This window comes from Rhinolophus sinicus, linkage group LG03 (genome assembly GCF_036562045.2).
Source record: "Rhinolophus sinicus isolate RSC01 linkage group LG03, ASM3656204v1, whole genome shotgun sequence".
Taxonomy (NCBI): Eukaryota; Metazoa; Chordata; class Mammalia; order Chiroptera; family Rhinolophidae; genus Rhinolophus; species Rhinolophus sinicus.
In genome coordinates, this window is record NC_133753.1 from 57,958,393 (window position 1) to 57,984,298 (window position 25,906).

Consider the following 25,906-nt stretch of genomic DNA (forward strand, 5'->3'; position numbering starts at 1 on the left):
TAAATGAATGTAATGAAGCCAAGAATCTATATAATTCAGTTTGCCAAAACACATACATTCTCCAAATTCCCTCAAGCATGCTTTAAAATCAGTCAGATGGATGCAGAAGTTGGAAACTTTCCAGCTGTGAGTGGGAGAATAACCCATGCCCTTATTTTCTCCAGTAGACTCACCATCTTGAGTATTTGGACTCAGGATTTGGGTCCGGAGTTCCTGCAGGCTAATTTCCAGACACCTGCAGACCTCCTCGGGGCTATAGGGTTCAGGGTGAAGCGCATCCTCTGTGATCAACAGCATTTCTTCCAGACTGACCCCTAGGTTGGCCTGAACCTCCTCCAGCCGCAGTACTTTATCCCATTGCAAGCTTTTGTACTTAGCCAAGAGCTGCAAGTTGAAACCAAGATAATGGTCAGTTTTTATTTCGGATATTAAAATGTACTATTTTAATTAGTCAAATTTAACTTTAAGCTTTTTTTTTCCTATTCAACCTATCCACATTTCCCACCACTGCTTGAAAATGCACACTGGAATCAGATGTTTGGAATTAAACATGCTTGTGTGACACACACAGACCAGTTAAGTATTTTTCTTGAGAAAAAAAGAAATACAAAAAAAACTAATCCTCCACTGATTTTTTTGCCTGTTACTACTTTCCCTCAGGGCTATTTCTTTGAATAATTTTGTTCTTTTATCCCTATTCAGTTCATCCCTAATACACCATTCTTTATAAAGTCTACAAAAAGCTACTCAAATCTCACATGACCTGGGTCCTGAGGTGGACACTGTATGCCCAGTTTCATTAGAGTACTTCCTGTTTACTGCATGACTCTTTGAAATAGCTAATGAATTTTAAGTATCTGGGCAGTTGGAGTAAAGTCCCAGATTTTAAATGAAAACCTCATTGGTGACCTTATGAAAAACCATTTCATTAGGTTGCTGGTAGTGGTAGGGCTGTATGTTTCTCCACCCTTAAAAGAGTTTGGCTTCCAATTGCATCCCGCGGCAGCCCCTCAATCTGTTGGAGAGGGTTAAGTATAAATCTTTGTAACCAGGTCCACTTATGGGAACCCCAATCCAGAATATGCTTTCCTCATGTTCCCCAAACCACTGACTGAGCCCTTCAGAGAAGGTGACAATCAAAACAGTAACTTATCTCTCATCCTGAGGTCTATAAAATTCAATCCCTGGGTGTGAAGACAGCAGGTGCAGATGGTACAAACAGCAAGAAGAAGCAAGCAAAAGAAGGGGGAATGAGTCTTCAAGGAAATGTGCATCTGATTTACTCCTATTATGCTGATGATTTGATTTTCTTTCTTTTCAACAGGAAGCAGGGCTCACCAAAAGACCATTGTACTCTAGTTAGAGCCACTCACTTCTGAAGAATGTTAATAACAGAAGTTCTTATATTCATTAAGCCTCTTTTTAAACCTCTGGCTCATACATTTGAAGGGATAAATGATTTTAAGGCAGAAATGAAGGCAGAATTATATTTTTCTGTTCAATTATTTCACTGACCATGGTGCCATTTTTAAAGCAAACACACTAAAACCTTTCTTCTGACCTTGTTTGCTTAGCACATTTAGTGTTTATTAGCAGAATTGGATTTGATACCTCCACAGATTGACCCATTCATTAATTCAATTAATTGATTCATTCATGGTCTATATTCCAATGTATTCTAAAAATAAAAGTTGAGAAAACTTACAAAGACATATATAAAGAAAAAGAAAAACATACAGTATACTTGTTTTATACAGAAACAGAGCTGAAGTTGATGATCTCCTAAAATGATGCTTTCTTGAAGTAAGATCCAAATCCAGCTGAGAGAAGCAATGAAGCTTGGATGGCGCTATATGATTTTAAATGTGCTTTTTTATTTCTTTTAATCTTTCACAACTCTGCAAGAGAGGTATTATTACTCTATTTAAGAGATGAGAGTGAGTGATTTGCCCAAAGCAACGGAGTTGGAAATTGAGCCCAGGTCCTACAATTCTTTCTTGCTTCCCCAAGGCCACATTCTCAGTGAGGTCGGGCTGATATCTATGTCATGCTCCTCACCTTAGTTCAAATCACCACTGAGTCTTAGAAATGGTTTCCTAAGCATAAAGTAAGATTTGTGTTAGAAGTAAACATTCTAGTGATTTAAAAACATTGTGATCGATGGGTTCCTTCTGCAAAAAAGAAAAAGGAAAAACATCAAAAAATGGCCCCCACGTAATAGAGTAGGCTCTTCCTAAGAACATTTGAGTCAACAATGATCTCCTAATTCCCACCCCTGGCTTCATTTCAACAAGTCACACTGCCTCAGACACATCATCCCAGGAAATTGGCACAGGGATGTCTGCAGAGAAAGCGTGCAAGGGATGTCTGCTACCTACAAGGTTGTTTTCAAAGGCACCCTCCTTATGTGTTTTCCTTCCACAGAGGCACTAACATACAGAGGTTCACGTTCACTCAGATGATATCCCAGTTTGCTGTTGGGTCCACTCAGCCCTCAGCTAGAGGGGCCACACAGCCAATTTGGTGTGTATTTCAATTAAGAATGAAATCGATCTACCACATGCCCTCAACAACAGCTGCACAGCCATGAACCACTGAGCCTGTGCACTACATTATGGGAGGCGAATGGGAAAGCTGCTTAAACCCTTTGAAATTTGGCTCAGGAAACAGAAAGATGACTTGCAGATGAGGGAAGTGGGTGGGTAAGATCGCTGTTGCTCAAAAACAGAACTCATGTGGGAATCTGCCACTGAAGGGCCTGGTGACTGGCCTGGTTCATATTTGTGAAGCAGTGCTATGAGTCAGGGCTATGGATCACTTTGTCACAAGTTTCTCACTCAGCAGCAGGGTGGGAAAATTAGAGAAAGCAGTTCTGTGTCAACATTCACCATTTTCTTTTTGCCACTACAAATATTAAGTGTTCCTATCTGATACCACTTCCGGGAGGTTCCTGAGCCTGTTCTATGCTCTGTGGACAAGAAAGCAGGCAACGAGCACCTTGTCCACAGTCATGGAAAGAGGCAGATAAATAGTGCTAGGACCCTGTCTTAAGTTGGTTTCTCTTGGACGCAGACCCTGAGACCAGAATTTGCGGGGTCAGGTGACACCAAGAAGCACTGGTAGAGAAATGGAAAGTGAGACAGGAAGAGAAGCCAATCCGAGATGCACTGATGTGGAAGGTGAGGTTGGGCCTGCTGGGCCCTCTGACCTGTATGTATAGACCTCAATGTGTCATTCCCATGAGCAAGAAAGCTGGGATAATATTTCCCTACTAACTCTCACCCATCATTAGTTGAGGACTGCTTCCAACGGTATTAATTAGCTCCCTAGCCCTTCCAGGTTGTCCCATATATAAACTAGGCACTCTTCTGCAGTTAGAAAAAGTCACTGGGGCTTCCAACAAGAGAATAAAGTATCAGAATGCTAAGGTTAGGGCCCTAACTCAGGGGCCTGCCTGTCAGATCCAACTCTTTGACTTTCTCATTGAATTTAGCAGTATAAACAAATCAGTGGGGAAAGTACCAAATCAGCTCTTCACCAGGGTAAAATTTCTAATCCCTCTCTGAGTTACCTCTAAAAACAATTCACTCAACAAGCTGTTTTCCACAAACAAAAGCAGCCGTGTTGTTGTTTCTGGTTATATAAATCACACATGCTTTTTTTAAGAAGTGCAAAAAACACACAGTTTGAAGTACAAAAAAAAAAAAAAAAAAAAAAATACCAAGTATAATAAATGACCTGTAATCACCCCCAATGACATAACCACCAACAGTCATTTTGATAACCATCCTATTACTACATTTCCTTATGCATACTTTATGCACACCTACAAATACATAGTTTGAAATAAATGGGATCATACATCGCCGTTTTTACTGTATATACTTCTTTTTTTGCTTATCTCCTCCTCACCCCTTTCCAACTACAGAGAGCCGTTCCCCAGTGACTTCCCATATCCCTGCTCTATACTCATAACCATCATTCACCACGTTGAGCTTCCCCAATGTTACTTGTCCGCACTGTCCGTGTTCTCCATATTAGTCTGCAGGCCACTGAGGAAACCTGTACAACTGTGCATAATGGATCTCCTCACTGCACCCTCAGCACAGCACAGCGGGCATCCCCAAGCATCCTGCTTTGGATCTCATTCACGCCTGACTCCTACAGAAAAGAGCAGGGGTGAAGACAGACCTGGACTCCAATACTTACTTAAAACAAGTCACAACCTGCCTGGCTGGAAATTCCCAATATGTAAAGCGAGACACTTAATGGCTACTTCACAAGCTACTGTGACAGATTAAATAAGATCATAAAAACACCTACCACCTTGCCTGGCCAGGAAGAAGCACTCTGTGAGGGTCAAGTTTCCTTCCTTCTGCACATTCACCTGCCTCTGTAGGTAATTCTCTCCCACCTGGTAACTTTTCCTATTCCTTCAAACATATATAGATGCTTCCTGTCTTCAAAGTCCCTATTTCTAAAGGTACTGTTCTTAATTTCTCCCTCTCTCTCACTGTCCAACAGCTAGAACCGGTGGCCCATAGTCATCACTTCCAGGCCCTCAGTAGCTACTCTAACTATTGCATATGGCCTCCCAGAGGTCCTTCCTTGACTCTAAAATCACTTCCAAAGCCACTGGATTTTTCTGTCCTTTTATTCCTTAATAAATCAGTGGCTTCGGAACCCTTCATTATCTACCTTCTTCATATTCCCTGTTTGATTGAATTTTCCTGGTTTCCCTCTCATCTCCCTGGTCCTTATACCATTTCCATCCATGACTCCCTTTTCTCCTTTCATTATTTAGCTGAAGCCATCTCCTAAGTTCAACCCCTGGCCTTCTGATCTTCTCTTGCTACAACAGCAAACTGAATTTAGCTCTTGGTTTCAACTCCCATCTCAAAACAAATACATCTGAAGGCTATAGCCCTGGCCAAGAGATACAGTCCAAGCTCAAGTTTCTAACTATGTACAAGAAAATTCCATGGGGAAATTTCATCACCTCTCGATTTCTACTCACCTCCCACCCTATTTTCTCCAAGTCTATCAGGGGCAGCACTATGCTTTCCATCCACCATTTCTTTATTTTGCTTTAATGTTGATAGTTTCTTCTATTTTTAAAACTTTTATTTAAGTATATTTGGTGTACAATATTATATTAGTTATATTAGTGTCAGATGTACAGTATAGTGATGTGACATTTTTATACCTTACGATGTGATCACCCCACTAATTCTGGTAAGCGTCTGTCACCATGAGAACTGCAGCCCTTCCCGCCCCCACACTTTGCCCTCAGTCACGCACGCCTGCATGCTGTGAGTGTTACCGAGCACCTACTACTTCGCAGGCCGTAGGCAGGCAGCAGTGAACAGGCACACATGGCTCCTGACCTCATGCAGCTCGCCATCTCCCGGAGGAGGCAGGCTTAAATAATCATTACACAGTGAGGAACTCCAACCAGTTGTGATAAGCTGCTATAACGGAAAAATACAGGATGTGGTAAGAGCATATAAAAGGACATTTAACACCATGGAAGTGGGGACACTGGGCAGCGGAAACTTCCTCAAAGTAATGGTGTTTATGCCAAAAGGGACACAGAAACCCAGTCATGGAGAGCCTTGTACCTGACCCTTTGGCAGGTCCAGTCATAACTTCTCTCATATCGCTCCCTTTTTATCCCATCTTCACTGGCACTTTAAGACCTACTTGTCTTCAACCAAGGCAAAAGTTCCTGCTGCAAAGGTAATATTTCTAAAATTCCTCACTAACAACATTAGTGGCTCCCCAAGCCTGTGTGATCCTCCAGCACCTCAGCACTGAAGGCCCCGCAACCACCTGGTTCCACTAACCACATCACTCCTATTCCCCGACAGGTACGTCCTCTGCCCCGCAGCGTGGCCTCACGCCTGGGAACACTCCACATTAGAGTCTTGGCACAGCACGCTCGACTGAATCAACAGGCTGAGTGAAACTGGCCACATTCTTGGGGATTTGGTTTTTCTCCACTCAAATTCATGGTAACTGCCAAAGCCCTAGAATATTATGCCTGTTTTTCCTTACTTCCTATCACCAGACAGAGAATAAGTTCTATAGTGACCACTAAGTGGCATGAGCTAAAAAACTGGGTGTGTGATGGCCGCTGACCAAACAGGCTCTGTAAGGAATCACACTGTGAATTTTCCTTGAAGTGTCAAAGCACCACATGAAACTCTCTCCTTCATTACGTCACATGTTGCCACAAAGAGCTCAGGGTATGCAAAAAGCAACAATAAAATTTCTCTTCCTTTTTTGATTTCCCATAATATTTATTACCAGCATCACACATTTTATCCCTCAATATAATTAAGGGATACTCTCTTTTATGGACCTAAAACATTTCTGGAAAAGTTTAAGCCACTGACTACATGTAAAATATAAAAAATTTTGTGCTCATTTACAATTTCTGGCCACTTTGTTAATTTAAGAACATAAAAATGTGCTTCACTTAAAAGTATCATTTACGCAAGTAATAATTATAAATCTCCATTGAGTTTGCTTTGAAATGTTTTTAATTTTAGTTCAAATGGCTCTACAAAACTTGTACTTTTAATGAATTTACATCAATTAGCTTTTGGAAGCTGTTGGAAAGAGAGGAGGAGGAGGGAGAGAGAGAGAAAGGAGACTTAAGAATAGAAGACAGAGACCAAAGAGATGGTTACCAGAAGGGAGGGGGGTGGAGAGTGGGTCAAAAAGGTGAGGGGAATATAGTCAATAATACTGTGATAAATTTGCACAGTGACCCCTGATTACTAGAATTAGTGGGATGATCACATCATAAGGTATAAAAATGTCAAATCACTATATTGTACACATGAAACTAATATAATATTGTATACCAAGTATACTGAATAAAATTTTTAAAAATAGAAGAAACTATCAACATTAAAGTAAAAACAAAGAACAATCACCTTCATTGATTTAGTGTACTTCCCTGTATTAAGAAGATACAAAAGTTACTCATTTTCAAAAAAGAATATTGGAGAGATAGGAGGAGAGGAAAAACAAATGTTATTATTGTTTTGCCATGTGGAGCTCTATCTAATCAGTTTCATTTTCAAAACTATCCTGATTAGTCATTTCTCCACTGACACTTTATTTTTATTGTCGGAAAACAGAAAGTTTGTCCAGATTAAGACAAGCTTCTTCACCTTTTTACATGGGAGTTTATTTCCTGATATAATGAGGCCATTTCCAAAAAAAAATTATATTCATCACATGTTACTGGAAATGGAAAAGTGAAGCCATACTGTAAGGAAAATATGCTTAGCAGAATTCCAGCTTATATTCCTAGGCAAAAGCATAATCTTAATATCAAGATATATGTGTGTAGCCCATATTAGCAATTTTATCTTTGTTTCCCTTTTGTAAATAACCTTGGATTCTAGTGATTTGCAGCAACTTGATTTAGAAAACATTCTCCATCTTAATAGAGTCACTTTTCTTTCTTCCATATTTTAAAGAGAGAAATTCAGAGTATTTAAAACAATGTGTTTTATCTATACCAGTTGTGTAGTATGTGGCAAAAAGCCAAATTCAGATGCCAGTTTTGCTAGCCAAAGAACCCCTAAAACACATGTAGAGTTCTATCGCTAAACTCAGGCAGCATCCTCAGAAACAGGAGGATCTGCAGTGAATTAAGGTTTTCAACTACTGCTTTCAAAAGAGATGCCCTTTTACAGTTAAGTCTCAAAAGACATTCCCCCCATCCTGACACTTTCACTATAGAGTCAACATCACAACTGTATTCCTCACTTTCTTTTTGCACCTTTGGAAGACAGTAGTCCCAACGTGAAGCCATTTCACATGTCTCATACTTGTGTTAGCTCATATATGGATCTCGTAGAGGATATCTAATTTCGTGATAAAACTTGGAAAACAATGTTGTGTATGTTTGAGGTCTCTTCAGGAAGGCAACACTTACTCATCAATCTCAAAATAAAAAGTCAACAAGAATAAGCCCTCAAACAAATAAAGACACTGATTTCTTCCATCTCCTGAAAGAGGAAGCTTGTCCTAAAAGAAAAAAGAAGTTCACTGAAGCCTTGATATTGAAAAGTTTACTGTACTACTTCTTCTCATATATGTACTGATTATACTGTGAAGAGTTTAATATTAAAACATTTCTGTTCCATAATACTTAGAAATTATCTGAATGAGTAAATTCCAAATATAAAACATTTAAATCATGATTTAAAAAAAAAAAGTTTAACCCCCAAATTTTCCAGAAAACAAAGCTCTTATTTTTCTGGATCATTGTATCTCTACTCTCCTTTCACAACTTCAGAGCGTGGGAGTAAGGTATGAAGTGGTAAGTCAGTTACAAAGGAGAACCGCACCCTACACATCTCCATGGTAGTTAGTCCAGTACTGGGCACACAAAATGCACTAGCAAAAAATTGTGAAATTGAGCAAAATAAGTATGACAGGGCAGGTAACGCAGAGAGTAAGTGTTCATTTATTCAACAAATGTTCACCCTGTGTCTACTTCAGCCTAAGCACTATGCCAGGCATTAGGGCTATGAGATGGACACAGTCTGATGATGGATTATAGAATTGTTCACATGAAATCTATGTAACTTTGCTAACAGCTGTCACCCCAATAAACTTTAATTACAAAAAAAAAACTCAAGATGGACACAGTCTTGGTTCTCAGGTGAAATCAACTCAGAAGGAGACCGACATTGAACAATTGTGATAGTACCATACTGAGAAGCAAAATACGAAGGGAACCCTACCTTAATCTGGGAGTAAGGAAGTCAAGGAAGGCTTCCCTGAGAGACATTTAGGCTGAGGCTTCAGAGAGGGGAAGAGTGTTCTGGGCATGTGCAAAGTCCCTAGGGTGAGAATGACAACCACAACTAGAGTGTAAGGGAGTAGGGGATGCTCAGAGAGGAAGAGGAAGAGTGGATAGGCATTGGATCGTGCAGGGTTCTCCAGGTGCTGATAAGGACTTTTTTCTTTATTCCAGTGAAACGGAAAGCTTTAGAAAGGCGATAAGCAGGGGAATTACCTGATCAGATTTAAATTTCCAAACCATCATTCTAGCTGCTATTTGAAGAATGTTTAAGAGAAAACACAATGGCGCTCCTAACCAGATTCCATTCCCCAGCTCCCAGCCTTAGTTCTCTCCAACTTTCTAGTCATATCATGTGCCTTTCTGGATCCTTCATAACATTTAATTTTTGTGTTGCTTTTTCGAGCACCTGGTCACATACCACCTGATCACACACTAACCATGTCCTATTTCATATTCCCCTAACTTTAACTCTCTACTCTCTCTATTCTTATGTTCTGTATCCTTTTGCCTATCTCCATGCTGCTAAGTGTATAACAGGTATTCAATGAATACCTCCTAAGTAGATTTAAGGCTTGACAGGCAAGAGTCTTCTGAATTGTGGAACAAAGAACTGGCAAGACTCCCCTCTGGTTTGTTTCCCTAGTGGACATGTAGAGGTCTTCTGGGCATGAGGGTTACCCCAAGCCTGTATATTTAGAGTGACCAGTGTTGACCCAGTACAAAAATGGAGCATCTGAGAGGACCAGGGGTTGAGGCTGCCATCAATTTTGTTGAAGAAACAAGATTAGCTGTAGTCGCTTACCATCAATCACCTCCAACTAATTCCGTGTTTCCCCAAAAATAAGAGCAGGTCTTATATTAATTTTTGCTCCAAAAGACCCATTAAGGCTTATATTCAGGGGATGTCATCCTAAAAAATCATGCTAGGGCTCATTTTCCGGTTAGGTCTTATTTTGGGGGAAACACGGTTTTCTCCACCCACAGACCTACTCCATGGCCTGTGCCTCACATATATAAGCTGTCATCTTCTCCTCAGTGCTATCCTAGAAGATTCAACTGTGAAGTTCATATAGCCTCCCAATAGCTACAGCGTACAAGGTACACCCACCTATAGGTGTATTTATCTCCTGAGTTTGGAATTAGATGTCTCTGTAATCAAAGACCTTCCGTTAGAATGCTGCAGTCAGAAAGTTTCCCTAAATGTTAGGTAAAGAAACAACGTAACAGGGAACAAAGAGAAAAAGAACAAGAGAAAGCGTACTTCAAGTTTTGCTAGTTTGCCAAGTCCGTACCTTTGCAGCCAGCCGACACTCCATCACCCGGATGTTGAAATGGGAAGTTGCAGCCTTATTCATTTCCATACAACTGTTGGCAATCACAAACACTGCTTCACTTGGGAGTTTCACATCAGTTGCTTTCAGAGGACTAAATTCTATCAACTTGGCCTATTGGAAGAAAAATGACAGGTGAGTTAGAATTCAGAAAATGTTTGATCATCTATTCATTTATTTATCTCAGTAAAAAGTTTCCCAAAACTGTAATCATTCATTCATTCAAATATTATTTATTGACGTCCAGTCACTGTACTAGGCACTGAAGATACACCAGTGAACAAGACAGACACTGTCCCTGCCCTCATAGAGCTTACAATCTATTGGGAAAGGCAGTCAAGTAGACACTTTTCCAGATTCTATTACCATGGTAGCAAAGCACAGGGTGCTATACACACACATAGTTGAAGCACCTGATCAGATACAGCCTAGGGCAGGCTCCTTTGAACAAAGGAGAGTCTAAACTGAGTCTTCAAGGATGAGCAAGAGCAGGGTAGGCAGAGGGTTCCTTTACCCAAATAGGACATCAAGAAGAGGGAAGAGCTTATGCAAATTCAGAGGCAAAATCATTAGGAGGTGTTAATAGAGCATTGGGTGTTAAAATTCTGCTGAAGCTTAGAGTTTGCAGGGTGAGGAGTGGTGAAAGGGTAGGTAAGAGGGCTAAAACAGGGGTCAGATTAGGAAGTGCCTTTGTAAACCCAAAGAATTTGGACTGTGTTCAGTCTCTATATCTACCTTACATAAACATCAGGACTCTTACCATCATGTCTATTTGTCAGGTCTCATCCAAAACACCCAGAGTATTTTCCTAGTATTAAACCAGATTTCCTCATGCCTCATGTGTTTGGCTTAGGGGAATCAACAACCAATATTCTTAAGAAGAAGAAATCCAGGTATTCTGGGGAAATAGCCAAGCCTGTAGGAATCTGATGAAAAACTAAGAAAAGATTTTAAAGAAATGTCTGCTTCTACTTTGAAAATGGGCAGTTTGTGGCCAGCAACCCAAACCTCTGCTCTGCCTAAGGGAGTTGATAGCCAGGGGGAAGTGGTATCCAGCTAAGGAATTCATTTCTGGCTTATAGTCAACATTTTTTTTCCCCACCACTGAAGCCCCAAAAATGTTGACAGAGAAAAATGATACCAAAGAGTAAATTATAAAAAGAGGGGTTGTGAATATATGTGGTAAGAAAACTAACCTTTGGGTTTAAAACCAACCAGAGATTATGAAAATGCCATGAGATGAAATGATTTGGGACAAGAGCAGGAAAGGAGGTCTCAATAACTAGGGAGTTGAGAAATCTCATCCTAACAATAAATTAGAAAAAAAAAAAAACCTAGACACAAGAGAAAAATAGACTTGAGGAGTGATTCTGGAAGCTTAAGGGAGAGGTGATCTTTTTCTTTTTTTTTTTGGTATTTTTTTAGATTTTTATTACAATACAGCTAACATACAATATTATATTAGTTTCGGGTGTACATCATAGTTATTCAGCAGTACCCACCTAGCAGTATACAGAGTCATTACCACATTATTCATTATATTCCCTGTGCTAAAGAAGTGATCATCGTAAGTCCAGCAACCATCAGACACTGTACCACGCTATCACAATATCACTGATCTTTCCCCCCTTTTTAAATTTTTCAATTAGAGTTGACATTCAATATTATTTTACATTAGTTTCAGGTATTTTATATTAGTTACATAGTGGTTAGACATTTGTACAATTTAGGAAGTGATCCCCCTGACTAGTACCACCTGGCACTATACATAGCTATTACTATATTATTGATTATATTCCCTATACTTTACATCCTCACGACTATTTTGTAACTACCAATTTGTATTTCTTAATCCCTTCATCTTTTCCACCCTGCCCCCAACTGTCCTTCCATCTATCACCCCAACAGATTTAAACCCATCTGACACCATACATACCATGTTTCCCCGAAAAGAAGACCTAGCCGGACAATCAGCTTTAATGTGTCTTTTGGAGCAAAAATTAATATAAGACCCAGTCTTACTTTACTATAATATAGGACCGGGTCTTATCTAACACAATATAATATAAGACCAGGTCTTATATTAATTTTTGCTCCAAAAGACGCATTAGAGCCGATTGTCTGACTAGGTCTTATTTTCGGGGAAACACGGTAATTATTACAATATTATTGGCTACATTTTTTATGCTATACCATACATCCCCATGACTGCTGTGTAACAAGCAATTTGTACTTCTTAATCCCTTCCCCTTTTCATCCACCTCCAACCCCCCTCCCATCTGGCAACCATCAAAATGTTCTCTGTATCCATGAGTTTGCTTCTCTTTCATTTGTTTGTTTATTTTGTTCTTTAGATTCCTCTTATAAGTGAAATCATATGACATTTGTCTTTCACTGTCTGACTTATTACACTCAGCACAGTACCCTCTAGGTCCATCCATATTGTCGCAGATGGCACGGTTTCCTTCTTTTTATGACTAAGTAATATTCCATTCTATATGTATATGTACCATCTCTTCTTTATCCATTCATCCATCCAGGGACACACACCCATGTTGCCTTCATATCTTAGCTTATATAAATAATGCTGCAAGGAACATATGGATGAGCATGTCCCCTCGAAGTAGCTGGTGGTAGCTTTGAATTACAAAGTAGTTGAGAAATACCATCCTACAATACAGCCTACTAGGCTCTATTAGGCTCTATGGTATAGGCAACCCAAAACCAAGCACGCTGGGGATCTCATAGCCTTCCTGTCTGTGTGAACTTTCCCTAGTTGATATTTCCAAATAGCACAATGCCACCTACAGTTCCTTCTTCTGCAAGAAATGATATGGACTGGTCCATCCCTCCTCCTTCAGTGCCGATATAACGCTCGCTCTTGGCGCAGATTTCTGCAAGTTCCACCTAGAAAAATAAAAATTGATTTGCACCATGAATACAGTCATAATCTATTTCTCATTCATTTTTTACTCCAGACATGACAGATAGGTTTGAATTCCAGTGCCACCTGTGACCAATTGACAGTACGTGCCTAGAGCACTGTGTTAACAAGAACTCAGCCTAGCACTGAGCTCCACAGGAAACACACCACGAGCGATGAATGCCTGCTACGGGATGGAATGAGACTGACTGTGCATTGTGTATTCGCTATCGACAAAAGACTCCACAGGACAAGCAGTATCTCCCATCTTTCTATTTGCTCCATCCCTTTCTAGACTGGAATCACTAAAAACCTCATGTGGGCATGCCCTCATTTCTGCCTCAGCTCCCTTTGTCTCCAGACCATGGACTATTCCACAGTCTCCCCACAACCAAATCATTTCCATTAAATTTAACACCCAGAACTAGCATCATCTCACTAGACACATCTTCCTCCAACCAATATGAAGAGGCCCAAAATACGAACACATTTCTAATCCAAACTGAAAATGTCAAAATGTTTAGGTATTTTCAGTGCCTTCCTATTGATTAACGAAATAAGTTCAGACTCAACCTGGCTTTTCAAAGACTTCCAAAAATATGCAACGAATTTGCATATGAAATCCTATTATCAACCACTCTTTGAATTAGATTTGTCTTCTTAACCATCTCATACATTAATTCCTTCTTTCATATAAATTCTATTGCCATTCAATACACAGCATATTGGCTATCTACTAACATGAACCTAACAGGTAATAATGAGATGCAAAAGGAGACAAGGATACAGTATATTCTGTGTTACTCTGAGGGCTGCAGACACTGAGTGGTGTCACCTGAATACTGATTTGAAGAGCATACTCAGACCCGACCCCAGACCTGCTAAATCAGAATCTAGCTTAACCAGAGACCTTGGCAATTTGTATGCACATTAAATTTGAAAGCACTCTTCTAAATAATTTCCTACACTGAGGCTTTCTTAATAAATTAAGCAGACAGGAAGAACCAGAAAAAAAGGGAAGGAAGCTAACAAATGTGAAATGCCTCCCAAGGCCAGACACTATGCAGGGTATTTTATAAATGCATCTTATTTAGTCTCTAAAACAACCATGAAATGTCAGAATTATAATTACTACTTCATAGAGAAGGAAACTGAGGGTCAAAAAAGTCAATAAACTAACTTAAGATTCAAAGCCAGATAGGTCTGGCTCCAAAGTACACCAGGCTGCCTTGTTCCCCTGCGTCAGGAAACAGAGGCTGTGCCTGGACATTGGGCCCTAGTAAGCAGATAGAGCAAAACTATGCCTTCTGAACTGAACATCCCTCCTTTTAAAATGAACAATGGAGGGGCCAGCCTGGTGGCTCAGGCGGTTGGAGCTCTGTGCTCCCAACTCCGAAGGCTGCTGGTTCGATTCCCACATGGGACAGTGGGCTCTCAACCACAAGGTTGCCAGTTCAACTCCTGGAGTCCCACAAGGGATGGTGGGCAGCGCTCCCTGCAACTAAGATTGAACACGGCACCTTGAGCTGAGCTGCCTCCCGGATGGCTCAGTTGGTTGGAGCGCATCCTCTCAACCACAAGGTTGCCGGTTTGACCAAGGGATGGTGGGCTGTGCCCCCTGCAACTAGCAATGGCAACTGGATTTGGAGCTGAGCTGCGCCTTCCACAACTGAGACTGAAAGGACAACAACTTGAAGCTGAATAGCGCCCTCCACAACTAAGATTGAAAGGACAACAACTTGACTTGGAAAAAAGGCCTGGAAGTACACACTGTTCCCCAACAAAGTCCTGTTCCCCTTCCCCAATAAAATCTCTTAAAAAAATTAAAAAATGATAAAATGAACAATGGAGTGAGCCCTAGAGTGCTGACATATCTGAGTCATCACAACTTCACTCCATTTTACCCAAGGTTTAAAAAATAAAACAAAATCCACTTTGCTGGATGGCTTGAAGCTTGGGAGGGTTTCCCATTATCCAACTCCAAATATAATCCCAAACACCTCCCTCCCAAACAACCACAACCACAAGTGATCTCAATATAAGGCTGACATTTTGGTATGATTTCTGCCGCCTAATAATAGTAATAATGGCAGCTAACACATTGAGTCAGACACTGTTCTAAATACTTCTCACATACTATCAAATTCAAATCCATGAGGGAGGTTTTTATTAGTAAATGCATTTTATAATAAACTGAAGCATAGAGAAGTTAAGTAAATTGCTCAAGATCATTCAGCTAGTAAGTGTCAGAGGCGGGATTTGAACTCAGAGTCTTGGCTCTATGCTTTGGACCACAATACTATTCTTTATCCCCAAGGGGAGTAGTTTTGAGGGTAGACCAGGAACCCAAAACTTGGGAGCCCCAGAAAGCCTGCCCTGCATACTCTTATTTCATCAGCACAATTAATTCAATCCCTTTCACTGTTTAAATTCTAAAAAAAGAAAGAAAGAAAAGCAGCAAACACATACCAAGGTAACAATTATTGGAATGGGGGTAGGGAGGAGAGAGAGAATTGCCAAAAAAAAAAAGTTGTGGGAAGACAGCAGGAGGCAGAAAGAAGCCTGGCCAGATTAATGGAATCAGACAAGAATATGACCCAAGTCACTGCTACTAAATACCAAAGGGGCCTCCAACGCCTGTGGTGAAGGCTGGTGTCGCTCCCTTGGCTGGCAGACCATTTATTTTGGCTCTGACCTTTGAAAAACATTAAATAATGATGATAATAATGAATGGGCAGCAGGCCTGCACTCTCTGTGGTTTGGCAAGTGTCTCCTGGAACTGCACGTCCCTTCCCGTGGTCAGAGGAACACTCACACTCCCTGAGACAGGGGGCTTCGTACAGAGTTTTGAGTGCTGTCCGACCCTGGAGGTCCTAACTGCAGGAAATCTGACTGTAAACCAATCTGGACTCTCAGAGAGAAGGTAAAGGAGAGGGGGCTTTAGATAAAGAACTATTCCTTTCCCCCAGCATAATCATAATTGTTAAAATTAGCACCTGTTAATTTTCTCAATACGATTCCAATTACACAGAAAGGAACCTAAACCAAAGTGAAAAAAGTAACTCTCATGAATCATGATCTAAAATCATAATCATGAATCATGATCTAAACCAACCAGATCCTTAACTCCGTATACACGTTTGCCTGGGGAAAGGGGTTCTATGTGTACAATATTCAATTCACAGAGACTTTGACATGAAATGGGAAGCATCTTTAGGGTCAGGAAATGGTGGAGACTGTTAAAAAGAGTTGTTACAAGAGAAATAAGTTGATTTTACTGAGTTGTGCTCAAACGTCATACCAAGAGCATCTACTGAAAGTCATTGTAAGAAATAGTCACATGAATGTCACTTTTGCATTTGTTTTCAGGCACTGGAGAGGTTATTTTCATTACGTCTTTTGTGCCATAAAGATTCCATGTGAGAAATGCTTTTTAGAATTTAGTACCCCTAAAGAAAACATTGCCTCTTCTGAAGAACTGGAATTTCTTTATTCTGATCACAAGACTTATATAACTTACTACGTTTTCCTTTATACCTTGGTTTCCAGGAACCTCAGTAAGTAAAATTACACAAAAACAATTACATTACATAATTAACAGTTGGGGTATTTTCATTCTTCTTTCCTTGGCCCTGGTTTTCTATTTCTAATTTACCAACCTTATTGAATACATATTCATGGTCATATAATTCCTACAACTTTTTTCAAAAGAAAGTAAATATGTACTTGGTACAAGTAAAAAGAAAAAAATGAGACATAACAGGTGTCAGGTGGAATAGTCACATTAAGAGGGGCAACGATAAACAAGAGAACATTCTAAAAATGGCAAGGAGGTCCAGTAACCATTTTCCAGAAGAAATAGTGGAAAGAATAGTGGATATGTAACCTCAAAAAAGAGTCAGAGGAGCCAGGAGAGCTTCCTTCAAACTTTGAAAGACTCTAATATCAAAAGAAGTAGAAAACTGAGGATTTAGATAGGGTAGGTTATGATTAAACATTAAAAATAAATATTTGTCCCGTATCCAAAGTGGTCCAAGAATGAACAGTCTAATTTGTAACATAGTGACATCATTGAGGATATTTAAGTAGAGGCTTGAAAACTGTCTACTATGAATATTGAAGAACATAATTTTGCTCAAATTGGGAGGCGACTAGAAGAAGTACATATACAGGGAGAGGGTCCCTCAGACCTGGGATTCAGGCACAAGAACCTCTTAACTTCAACTACCAGGGAAATTGTATAAATACCGGGGGTGCCAAAAATACATATATATACAAGTGGATACTTTAGTCAACGTTGCTCAAGCAGTAGTTCACCATAATCAGAAGTGTCTGGACACTGATGGTAACCACTTTGAGCACCTCTTTGTAATTGCAGAAGTCACATGTGACTTGTATTCATCCTTTGTTATCAGTATATATTGAGTATTATTATTTTAATACAGTTTTCCTTTCTTAAAATGTGTATACATTTTTTAGCACCTTCTGTGTGTGTATATATATGTGTATGCTTGCTTCAAACAACATTTCCAAGGGAAGAGGAGATGCCCTGCCCTTTGTGGGGTGGGAGAGGGAAGTAAAGAGAGAACTTCATGAAATAGTAGGGAACTTGTATTCTGCCCAACCTCCCAAAATGGGGATTCTCAGGCAGGCACACCTGTAGTCCCTAGCCATCATCTTTATGAGACCACCTCAGGCACGCTGACCAGGGGCTGACCACACAGCTTACCTTTACCCGCCATGCGCTGTACGACATACCCTATTTGAGGGCAGCTAGGGACAGAGTAACCTGACCTTTTATACAGTATCTTTGAACATATATTCACAGCCCTATGCCACACACTGTGGGAAAACCAAAAGAAGTGCCAAAACCAATATCTGCTTTCATGAATGGACAATCATATTACAAATCAACAGCCCAAAGATAGTCGACAGTCTAATCTAAAAGACAGAAAAACTGACTGAGAAAATTTGTCCTTTGGAAAATAAATGTCTGATTGCAATCTCTCTAGATTTTAATTCCTTGGTGAGTACCTTCATGTAGCCATTCCTGACACTCCCCAAAATTATGTTATAAATACTGTGTTCAACAAAAGATTAAGATGAAAATAGAAACAATATTGGAAATGATGTTGCCTAAATACTCCCCGGATATAAATATAGAAATGCTAGGCAATGGTGCAGCAAACTATTGGCAGAAGGTTTCAAAGAAGGGCAAATAATTTAGTATGGAACAGGAGCTAACCTAGACCAGGAGACGTGTCCAATTGGTCAGGTAATTTGTTACAAGACACATCCACTTTACATAATACCAACACACGAGCAAAAGACATTAACAGTGTCTAATGGGAGGTGGAAGAAGAGAAGGGGAGAGAAAGAGCATGGTCATCTCCCATAAGGACGGGCTCTGGCTGCTCTGCAAGGTGGGTAATGGGCTCTCTGCTATTGGACCAAAGAACAGCCTGTAGCAGCGGCTGCTGTCCTGACCACCTGTGCCTGGAAGACAGCTCTGCTCACTTTTCCTGTTCACTTTATGAGTCTTTCCTTCCACTTATTTTGGGAGGATATATTATGTATTTCTACAGCTGAAGTTTTAGCTCTTCAAATCATTCTGGAGTACTCTGTGCTTTTATTGTTTATAATGAACTGGTGATGGTAAGTAAAGAGATTTCCTGAGTTCTATGAGTCATTCTAGCAAATTATTGAACCTGAGGAGGGGGTTATGGGGACGACTGAATTGATAGCTGGTTAGTCAAAAGTTCTGGTGACAATCTGGGACTTGCAACTGGCATCTGAAGTGAGGGAAGTTTTGTGGGACTGAGTCCTTAATTTATGGAATCTGATGCTAACTCCAGGTAGTGTTAGAAATGAATTGAATTGAATGATAGGACACCCAGTTTGTGTACAGAGAGTGGGAGAATTGATTAGTGTCAGAAAAACACACACATACATTTGGTATCAGAAATGTAAGTAAAAATAGTTTATACCCCTCTTCCTCCAAGGTTGCAGTCCCTACTTAAGTTCCCTGAAGCAATCACATTATTTATAAAACTCAGTAAATTGGACCTTTATGAGGTGTATGTCTAGCCAATCCTTCCCCATCTCTACTGTTTGGAGAGGGCACTGCCCCCTTTCCCCTCCTTCTCACTCCACCCACCCAACTATCACAAAGTTATAGCAATATAGCCCTTGAATGGCAGATTCCACACTGTAATCCCCCATCACCCACCCACTCATACAAACAGCCAACCCATCCACCTCACCACAGTTCATAGAACCAGGGGTGAATAACTTACTAAAGGAAAACCAATCAGATTCCCTTCTAGATTCCCTTCTCCAAGGGAATCTTCCCAATGGGGAAAGAGAAAGTCAGTTTTGGGGTATCTGGATCTATTCCATATAGTCTTAGAAGCTGTCAGCAGTCATGTGATTTTTACTGTGGAGACCAGAGAAGTAGAGGAAGCTGGCCTGAAGATAGAAAAGAATGGAACAGACAACCAACAAGAGAGCAAGGCAAGTGACCGAGGCAGACTTAACAACATTTAGGTTTCTCTCCATTCCTGAAACCCAGCTATAGCTGCTATCTTAGACAGCAAAATGGCCACAAGTCTTTCCCCTCCCTGTTTCCCTTCCCTTGCAGTGTGACTTCGGAGCTCCTCCCATGAAAAGGTGAAATCTATTTTTTCACTTCTTCAATCTGGGAAGTAACTTGTGTTGGACAATGGGATATGTGGCAAGTGTCACACAGAGAGAGACTTGAAAAGCACTTGTACATTGCTGCTTCCCCTCCCGCTGTCCTTGGAGTCTGAGACCTCCATTTGACAAGCTGGGCTAGCCCAGTGGATGATGACAGACATGTGGCCCAGTCACCCTACCATCTAGCTGACAACAGCCAACCCAGAAACAGCACTGTTTAGCTGACCAGCAGCTAAGAGCAGATGTGTGAATGAGCCCAGCCAAAACAAGCACAAGCGCCACCAAGCCGAAGCCAAGCCAAATGGTTGTTTGAAGCCACTAAGTTTTTGAAAGGGTTTATTACATAGCAAAGGCTCCCTGATATATCCACCTTTGTATTCCAGAACATATCCCTTGAGCGGGCTTCTTTTCCTTGCAAGCAAGTCTTAACAATTCACATTTGCACTCAAAAATAGTTTACCTTCACAGAAGCCCAAAGAATATTCAAACAATTTTAAACATTTTGTTCTATTGAGTTAAAAAATATATGGACTAATTCACACAATTGCATTTTATCCTTTTCCAGGCTCCAAAATCATCTCCTCTATACCTTATTAATTTTTAGTATATATGTGCTGCCAAAATAAGTACCCGATTGCCTTTTCATAAAAATAGATTTATGATCTGACCTCTGCTTATTTCTTCTACCATAAGCTCCTGCTGCTTTTATCATATAGTCAATGCCGCTGTCACAGTAAACTAATGCCAGTTTTCTGAATATCCCATACTCTCTACGCCTCTGTGTCTTTGCAAATGCTGTTTCACCTGCATTCATTCAACAAATATTCACTGAGTGCTGACTATGAGCAAGGAACTAGGTAGGTTCTAGGGATATAGCATGCAGAGAAACGTGACCAAAATTCTATACTCTTCTCACCTCCATAACTGTGGCTAATTGTTCTTTCTCTTGAGACTAATTTCAAGCAGCAACTCCTCTGGGAAATGTTCATGGCCTCTTAGAATTGAGTTACATATTCTAACTCTCTGCTCTATCATAGCACTTATCAGTATAACACAGTAGTGAAAGCACATAAGTTTCCTCACCTGCAAAATGGGAGTTATAATAATTACCCACTTCACTGAGTTGTAAGGATTTTAACAGCCTACTATGTAATTAGTGCACAATAAATGTTGGCTGTAATTATTGGTCAACCAGGAATCAGCATCCCCCCACCCCCGCATCACTTCATGATCTTTCCACCTACCATTCCTTCAGTCTGGAATGTTCTTGCTCTGCTCAAATGGCACGTTATCAGCCTTTCCCTCACTTCCCTAAAATAGATTAATATCCCCTGCCACTCTCCATCTCATACCCTGCTTTGTTTTCCTTCAAGGCTTTACCATCTTATGTTATCTTTGCATTTATTTTCTGTTCCCCGTCCCCTCCTCCACCCCAATCAAATGCAAGCTGCATGAGAGGAAGCACTTTGCTTTCGTCACTACTCTATCCCCAGTGCCAGCACCTGGCACAAAGTAGATAGTGCATAACATTTTACTAATTTGCATATGCACTAAATGTAGGTTCCTTGAACTGGAAATTTTTAAAAGTTACAAAGATTTTATTTTCATCATAATATTCGAGGAGACAATGAGTCCAACTTTTGGTTGTTAAGATTATGGATGATTTTTTTATTTAATTTTTTACAAAACTATTAAATTCCCTAGTATTTTATAATTGAGAATACCTTGCTTTTATAAAAAAATAACTTTCATGGAATCGATAAGCATTCTTTATGAAATCAGGAAAACCCTGGAGTTATTAAAAATATTTTTTCGCACATTTAAGATGGCATGCTGATGCCAATTGTGTTATGGTTTTGTGGACTCTTTTACTCCTTGAACACTGCCCAAAGTAGTAATTCCTTCACCTGAGAATGCAAGAGGCAGGGGATAAAATTCAGAACGTTCAAGTTGGAGCCCAAGAGGGACAGTCTTTACTAGCACCGTTACCATGACAACTCTACTAACTCACAAGCTTGGATTTATGGGGCATATTTTTAGATATGTATATGACATACTAGTATAAAGCCTATTAGCAACTAGGAGCACTTAGCACTAATGCCTGGAATGCGGGATTCTAGTCTCATGTTAACAACCAGTATGGCATAGACTCCACTGCTCTGCGTGGACATCAGCCATAGGAGAGGAAAGAGAGATATTGGTGGATCAGCCCTACCTGGAACATAATAAGCCTTCCAAAAATGTGGATAAATAAATAAATTTTCTGGATTAAGTCTAGCTGTGAAATCGATAGAATCTCAAGTGGTTATACTAAGTAAAAGCTCAAACAATTACAAACATTATCACCAGCAAGTTATCATGCTGCAAATAAGATGACACTTTTTTCTTGTTTTCAGTTAAACACCAGACTGCACATTGGGAATTCAAAGCTTTAGAAAGGGACAGTCTCTGTGCTTGAAGACCTCACCATAGTCTAGAAGGAAATAGTTTTGCAAAACAAAGTGAGAAGCACTATAGTGAGGTTAGAGTTATATTGTGGTCCCATAGGCCAGGGAGCTTTAATCAAGGGGCTGGGGGGGCGGGGGAGGGAGGGCGGCGGAGATTCATTAACCGGTTTTACAACTACAGATTTAACCCACAGTTCCAGTTGGCCAGCTCACAAAAGCACGCCAATGACATGGTACTGAGTGAGCAAACACATGTGAACAGTTCAGCAGCCATCAACTCGACTACCCGTCTGCCTCCTGTAGATAAGGCATCAGCCTCACAAGCAAAGGACAGCACTGTTTATCTTTTCTTTCCTATAATGTACCAACTGGATGACTAGAGAAACCTAAAAGATCAAATGACCACCCTGACTTCTATCAACACCACCCACAAGGGAAGGAAAAAAAGGTCAATACACATCAGAAAGCATGCACATGACAGGCAGCCGTCTGCCCATGTCAGGCCACTCTTACGTCCACCTGTTCTCTGCAGAAGCTCTGGCTTAAATCCAGCTTATCTAGATGGGCTGCCAGTATCATTTTTGCAGTTAGATGTACTACTGATCAACCTCTTTTAGTCTAACATAAAGCTTTAAATAATTAAGCCTGTGTAGCATAAACCCCTTAAAAGATTACAATAATTAGAGATACAAAGACATGTAAATATTTGTTAGTTAAACCAAATTCGCGTTGCCTGGTATTTTCTTTGGAGCCTGACCATGTCATTACACTGAAATGTGATATATACAAACCCCGAGTGACTGCAAGTGAAATAATGTGACCCTATATACACAGTGACAGTTTAAAATTACATTTGCTTGGGTTATTTTTATGTTAGACATCTCAAACAGTTTATTCCAAGCTTAGTACATTTTGTTTCCTAAACAAAACAATGAAGGAGAACATTAAAAGACTTAAATAGCAGTGCAACAATGAAGAATTTTAATTTCTTGACAAAGCTTGGAATTTTTGATTTTTAAGTCATCAGCATTTTCATTCATTCAACAAATAAGCACTGAAGGTTGTATTTATTAAAACACACAATAGAAGACTAACTAAATATGTTACAATATCTATGAGTATTTCCACATTGAAAAGACTTTTTAAACTATTTTTTAATTATTAACAAAAGCTAACCTTTAAAAAAGGGCATTTATACATATCACATACCTGAACATAGGCAGCAGATCTCTACCTGTCTCTATGTATCAAAATACTCTTTTATCTTTTCACAATATATACAGATATTGAATCATTATGTTGTATACCTGAAACAAATGTTATATCTCAATAAAAAACAAACAAAAAAACTTTTTAAATATAATGGAATAAACAGAAATCATGTGATGTGATTTACTGAGAAGGACATCATCTATGTAGTACTGCTGGGAGTGTGAAAGTTAATCTCAATCTAATAATAAGGCAACCATCCTAACAAATCCAAATTGGGGAAATTTGACCCCCCCAAAAAAACTGGTCTGCACTCTTCAAAAATGTTACTGTCATGAAAAAAAAACACCTTGGGAACTGTTCTTGAATAAAGGAAACTAAAGAAACATGACACTTAAATGCACTGACTGGACCAGAAAATATAAAAAAAAGAAGAAAAAAAGAAAAAAAAAAGAAACAGGAGAAAAGTTATAAAGGACATTATTATGGAGCAATTGGGAAATTTTAATATGAACTTCGTACTAGATTAAGGTATTATGTCAATAATGTCTGCAATGAACTCTCAAATGGTTCAGAAAAAATATAAGGAAAAAGATAAAGCATTTGTGGCAAAATGTTTACGAGTTAGGTGAAAGACATATATATTTAAGTTCATGACTTATTCTTATACTTTTCCTATACATTTGAAATTTTCCCCTAAAAAGTTGAGAAAAAATATTTAAGTGCTACATTAACAATCCATCTAATTATGTGTGTGTGATATTTAATACTGTTGTCAACAAATAATGTATCATACTTCACAACATTATCCAAAAAAATTGAAGCACATCAATGAAAATTTCTAAATATAAAGGCATCTCACATTAAAACAGAGGTTTATGTGAATTATTCCTAAAGGAAAGTTACATTTTAAAAAACTTTCTGATAGATTTTTTGCTTTATCGCCAAATTTTCTTTTCTTAACCATAGCAACCTTATTTAAGGAATTAAAGTAGTTGTAAACTCTAGCAAAAGTCATGAAATTAAGCAAATGTAACTTAAATCATAAAAATAAAAAGAAGCGCTTTATTTCTTAACAGGGTAGAGTTCTTTATAATATGTAGGATAAATTCACATTTAAAGTTTTTTTAATTTTAAATTTTATAGATTGCTTGAATTTTTGCATATGTTTTACAAAGCAATAACACAATTTTATCAAAAGAAGAAACATTCATCAGATATTCTCTGGCTGCTCTTGTAACCACAGGAGTCATGACCAATTTTAACTTCCCTGTTAACTTAAATTATAGGAGATTATGGGCTTTGATGACCACACAGCAAGTCCAACAGGGCCCTGCTTCCACTTGATTTAAATAAACACAATCAAAATTAACAACTGGTTAATAGCCCAGAATGTCTTCTTATGTGGGATGTTACCCAAGATCTTTGAAACAATTATATTTTATTTGCATGTTTTAAGTAATTAAATCAACATATTGGTCAAAGAGTAACCTGGGTGGCACTCATTAAAATCTATCATTTGAAAGTGATACCCAAAAAAGCCAACCTACTTTTGTGTTGTCCTTAGTCAGGTCATACTGATGCTGAACAGAACAGAGCAACTGAGTGTTAACAGCATAACCTGAGTTTGTAGAAGATAAATCTAAAGATCTTCTCCTGTTCGTTAAAAGAAACTAAATGTAATGGGATTCCCCACTCCTGCTCCTACCATTGCTCCAAAGAAGTTATGATATTCCATGAGAAATATTTAATTACAGGGTAAATTACTTTAACATGTCGAATTGCCAACCTGACAGTTGAACAGTCTACATATGTAAAATGGAAACTTTGCATATGTTAACTTTCCCATTCAGACAGCCAGATAACAAATTCTTTCTTCTCTAAAAAGTTTTATTTTTTAAAAGATTTATTTTTGAAAAAATTAAAAAAGAAAACCAACAGGAACTTTGGCTTTTACATTACTCATTTTAGTCATTTATTGTGGGATCTCTTGGCATATAACAAACAGGGAAATGATAACTAGAGAAATACGAGGAAGTTGTGAAATAAGGGTAAAAAGCATAAATTTACCACACTGGACAACAGAACAGGATTTGATAATAAAAATTACCTAACTTGAGACAACTGGCAGTTTTTTTACAGCACCTAACTCTAACCAGTGTCAAAAGTCTGGGACTTAATTAGTCCAGCTCCAGTAGCTTCACAATCTAGTGTTTTATAGCAAGGTAGGTGCTTTAAAATACTAAGCAATAATTTGACTGGAAAACTCAATAGGTACAATTTTTGCTCTTTAATTTTTTTCCTGAATATTAAAGCGATAGTCTAATAATGACCATCTACGATTCCCTAGACAGAATGAGGCAAATATACTCCTGTCCCCTGATCAGCTCCAACTAGAAGTGAAAAGTGGGGAAGGAGACATTACAAGGCAAAGTTTAGAAACTCCCAATCCAGAAACACAGAAGGT

General features: G+C 39.2%; 1 protein-coding gene across 5 annotated transcripts in view; it reads right to left on the minus strand.

Annotated features, from left to right (window-relative positions):
- Positions 1-25,906, minus strand: part of GALK2 (galactokinase 2) — a 127,129-nt gene that overhangs the window by 42,003 nt on the left and 59,220 nt on the right. For all 5 annotated transcript variants that reach the window (XM_019730673.2, XM_074327766.1, XM_019730674.2 and 2 more), the window contains 3 exons: positions 12,973-13,071; positions 10,126-10,278; positions 174-384 (listed from right to left, as the gene is read on the minus strand). In XM_019730673.2, the coding sequence (XP_019586232.2) occupies positions 174-384; positions 10,126-10,278; positions 12,973-13,071 (463 nt within the window). The remainder of the gene's footprint in view (positions 1-173; positions 385-10,125; positions 10,279-12,972; positions 13,072-25,906) is intronic.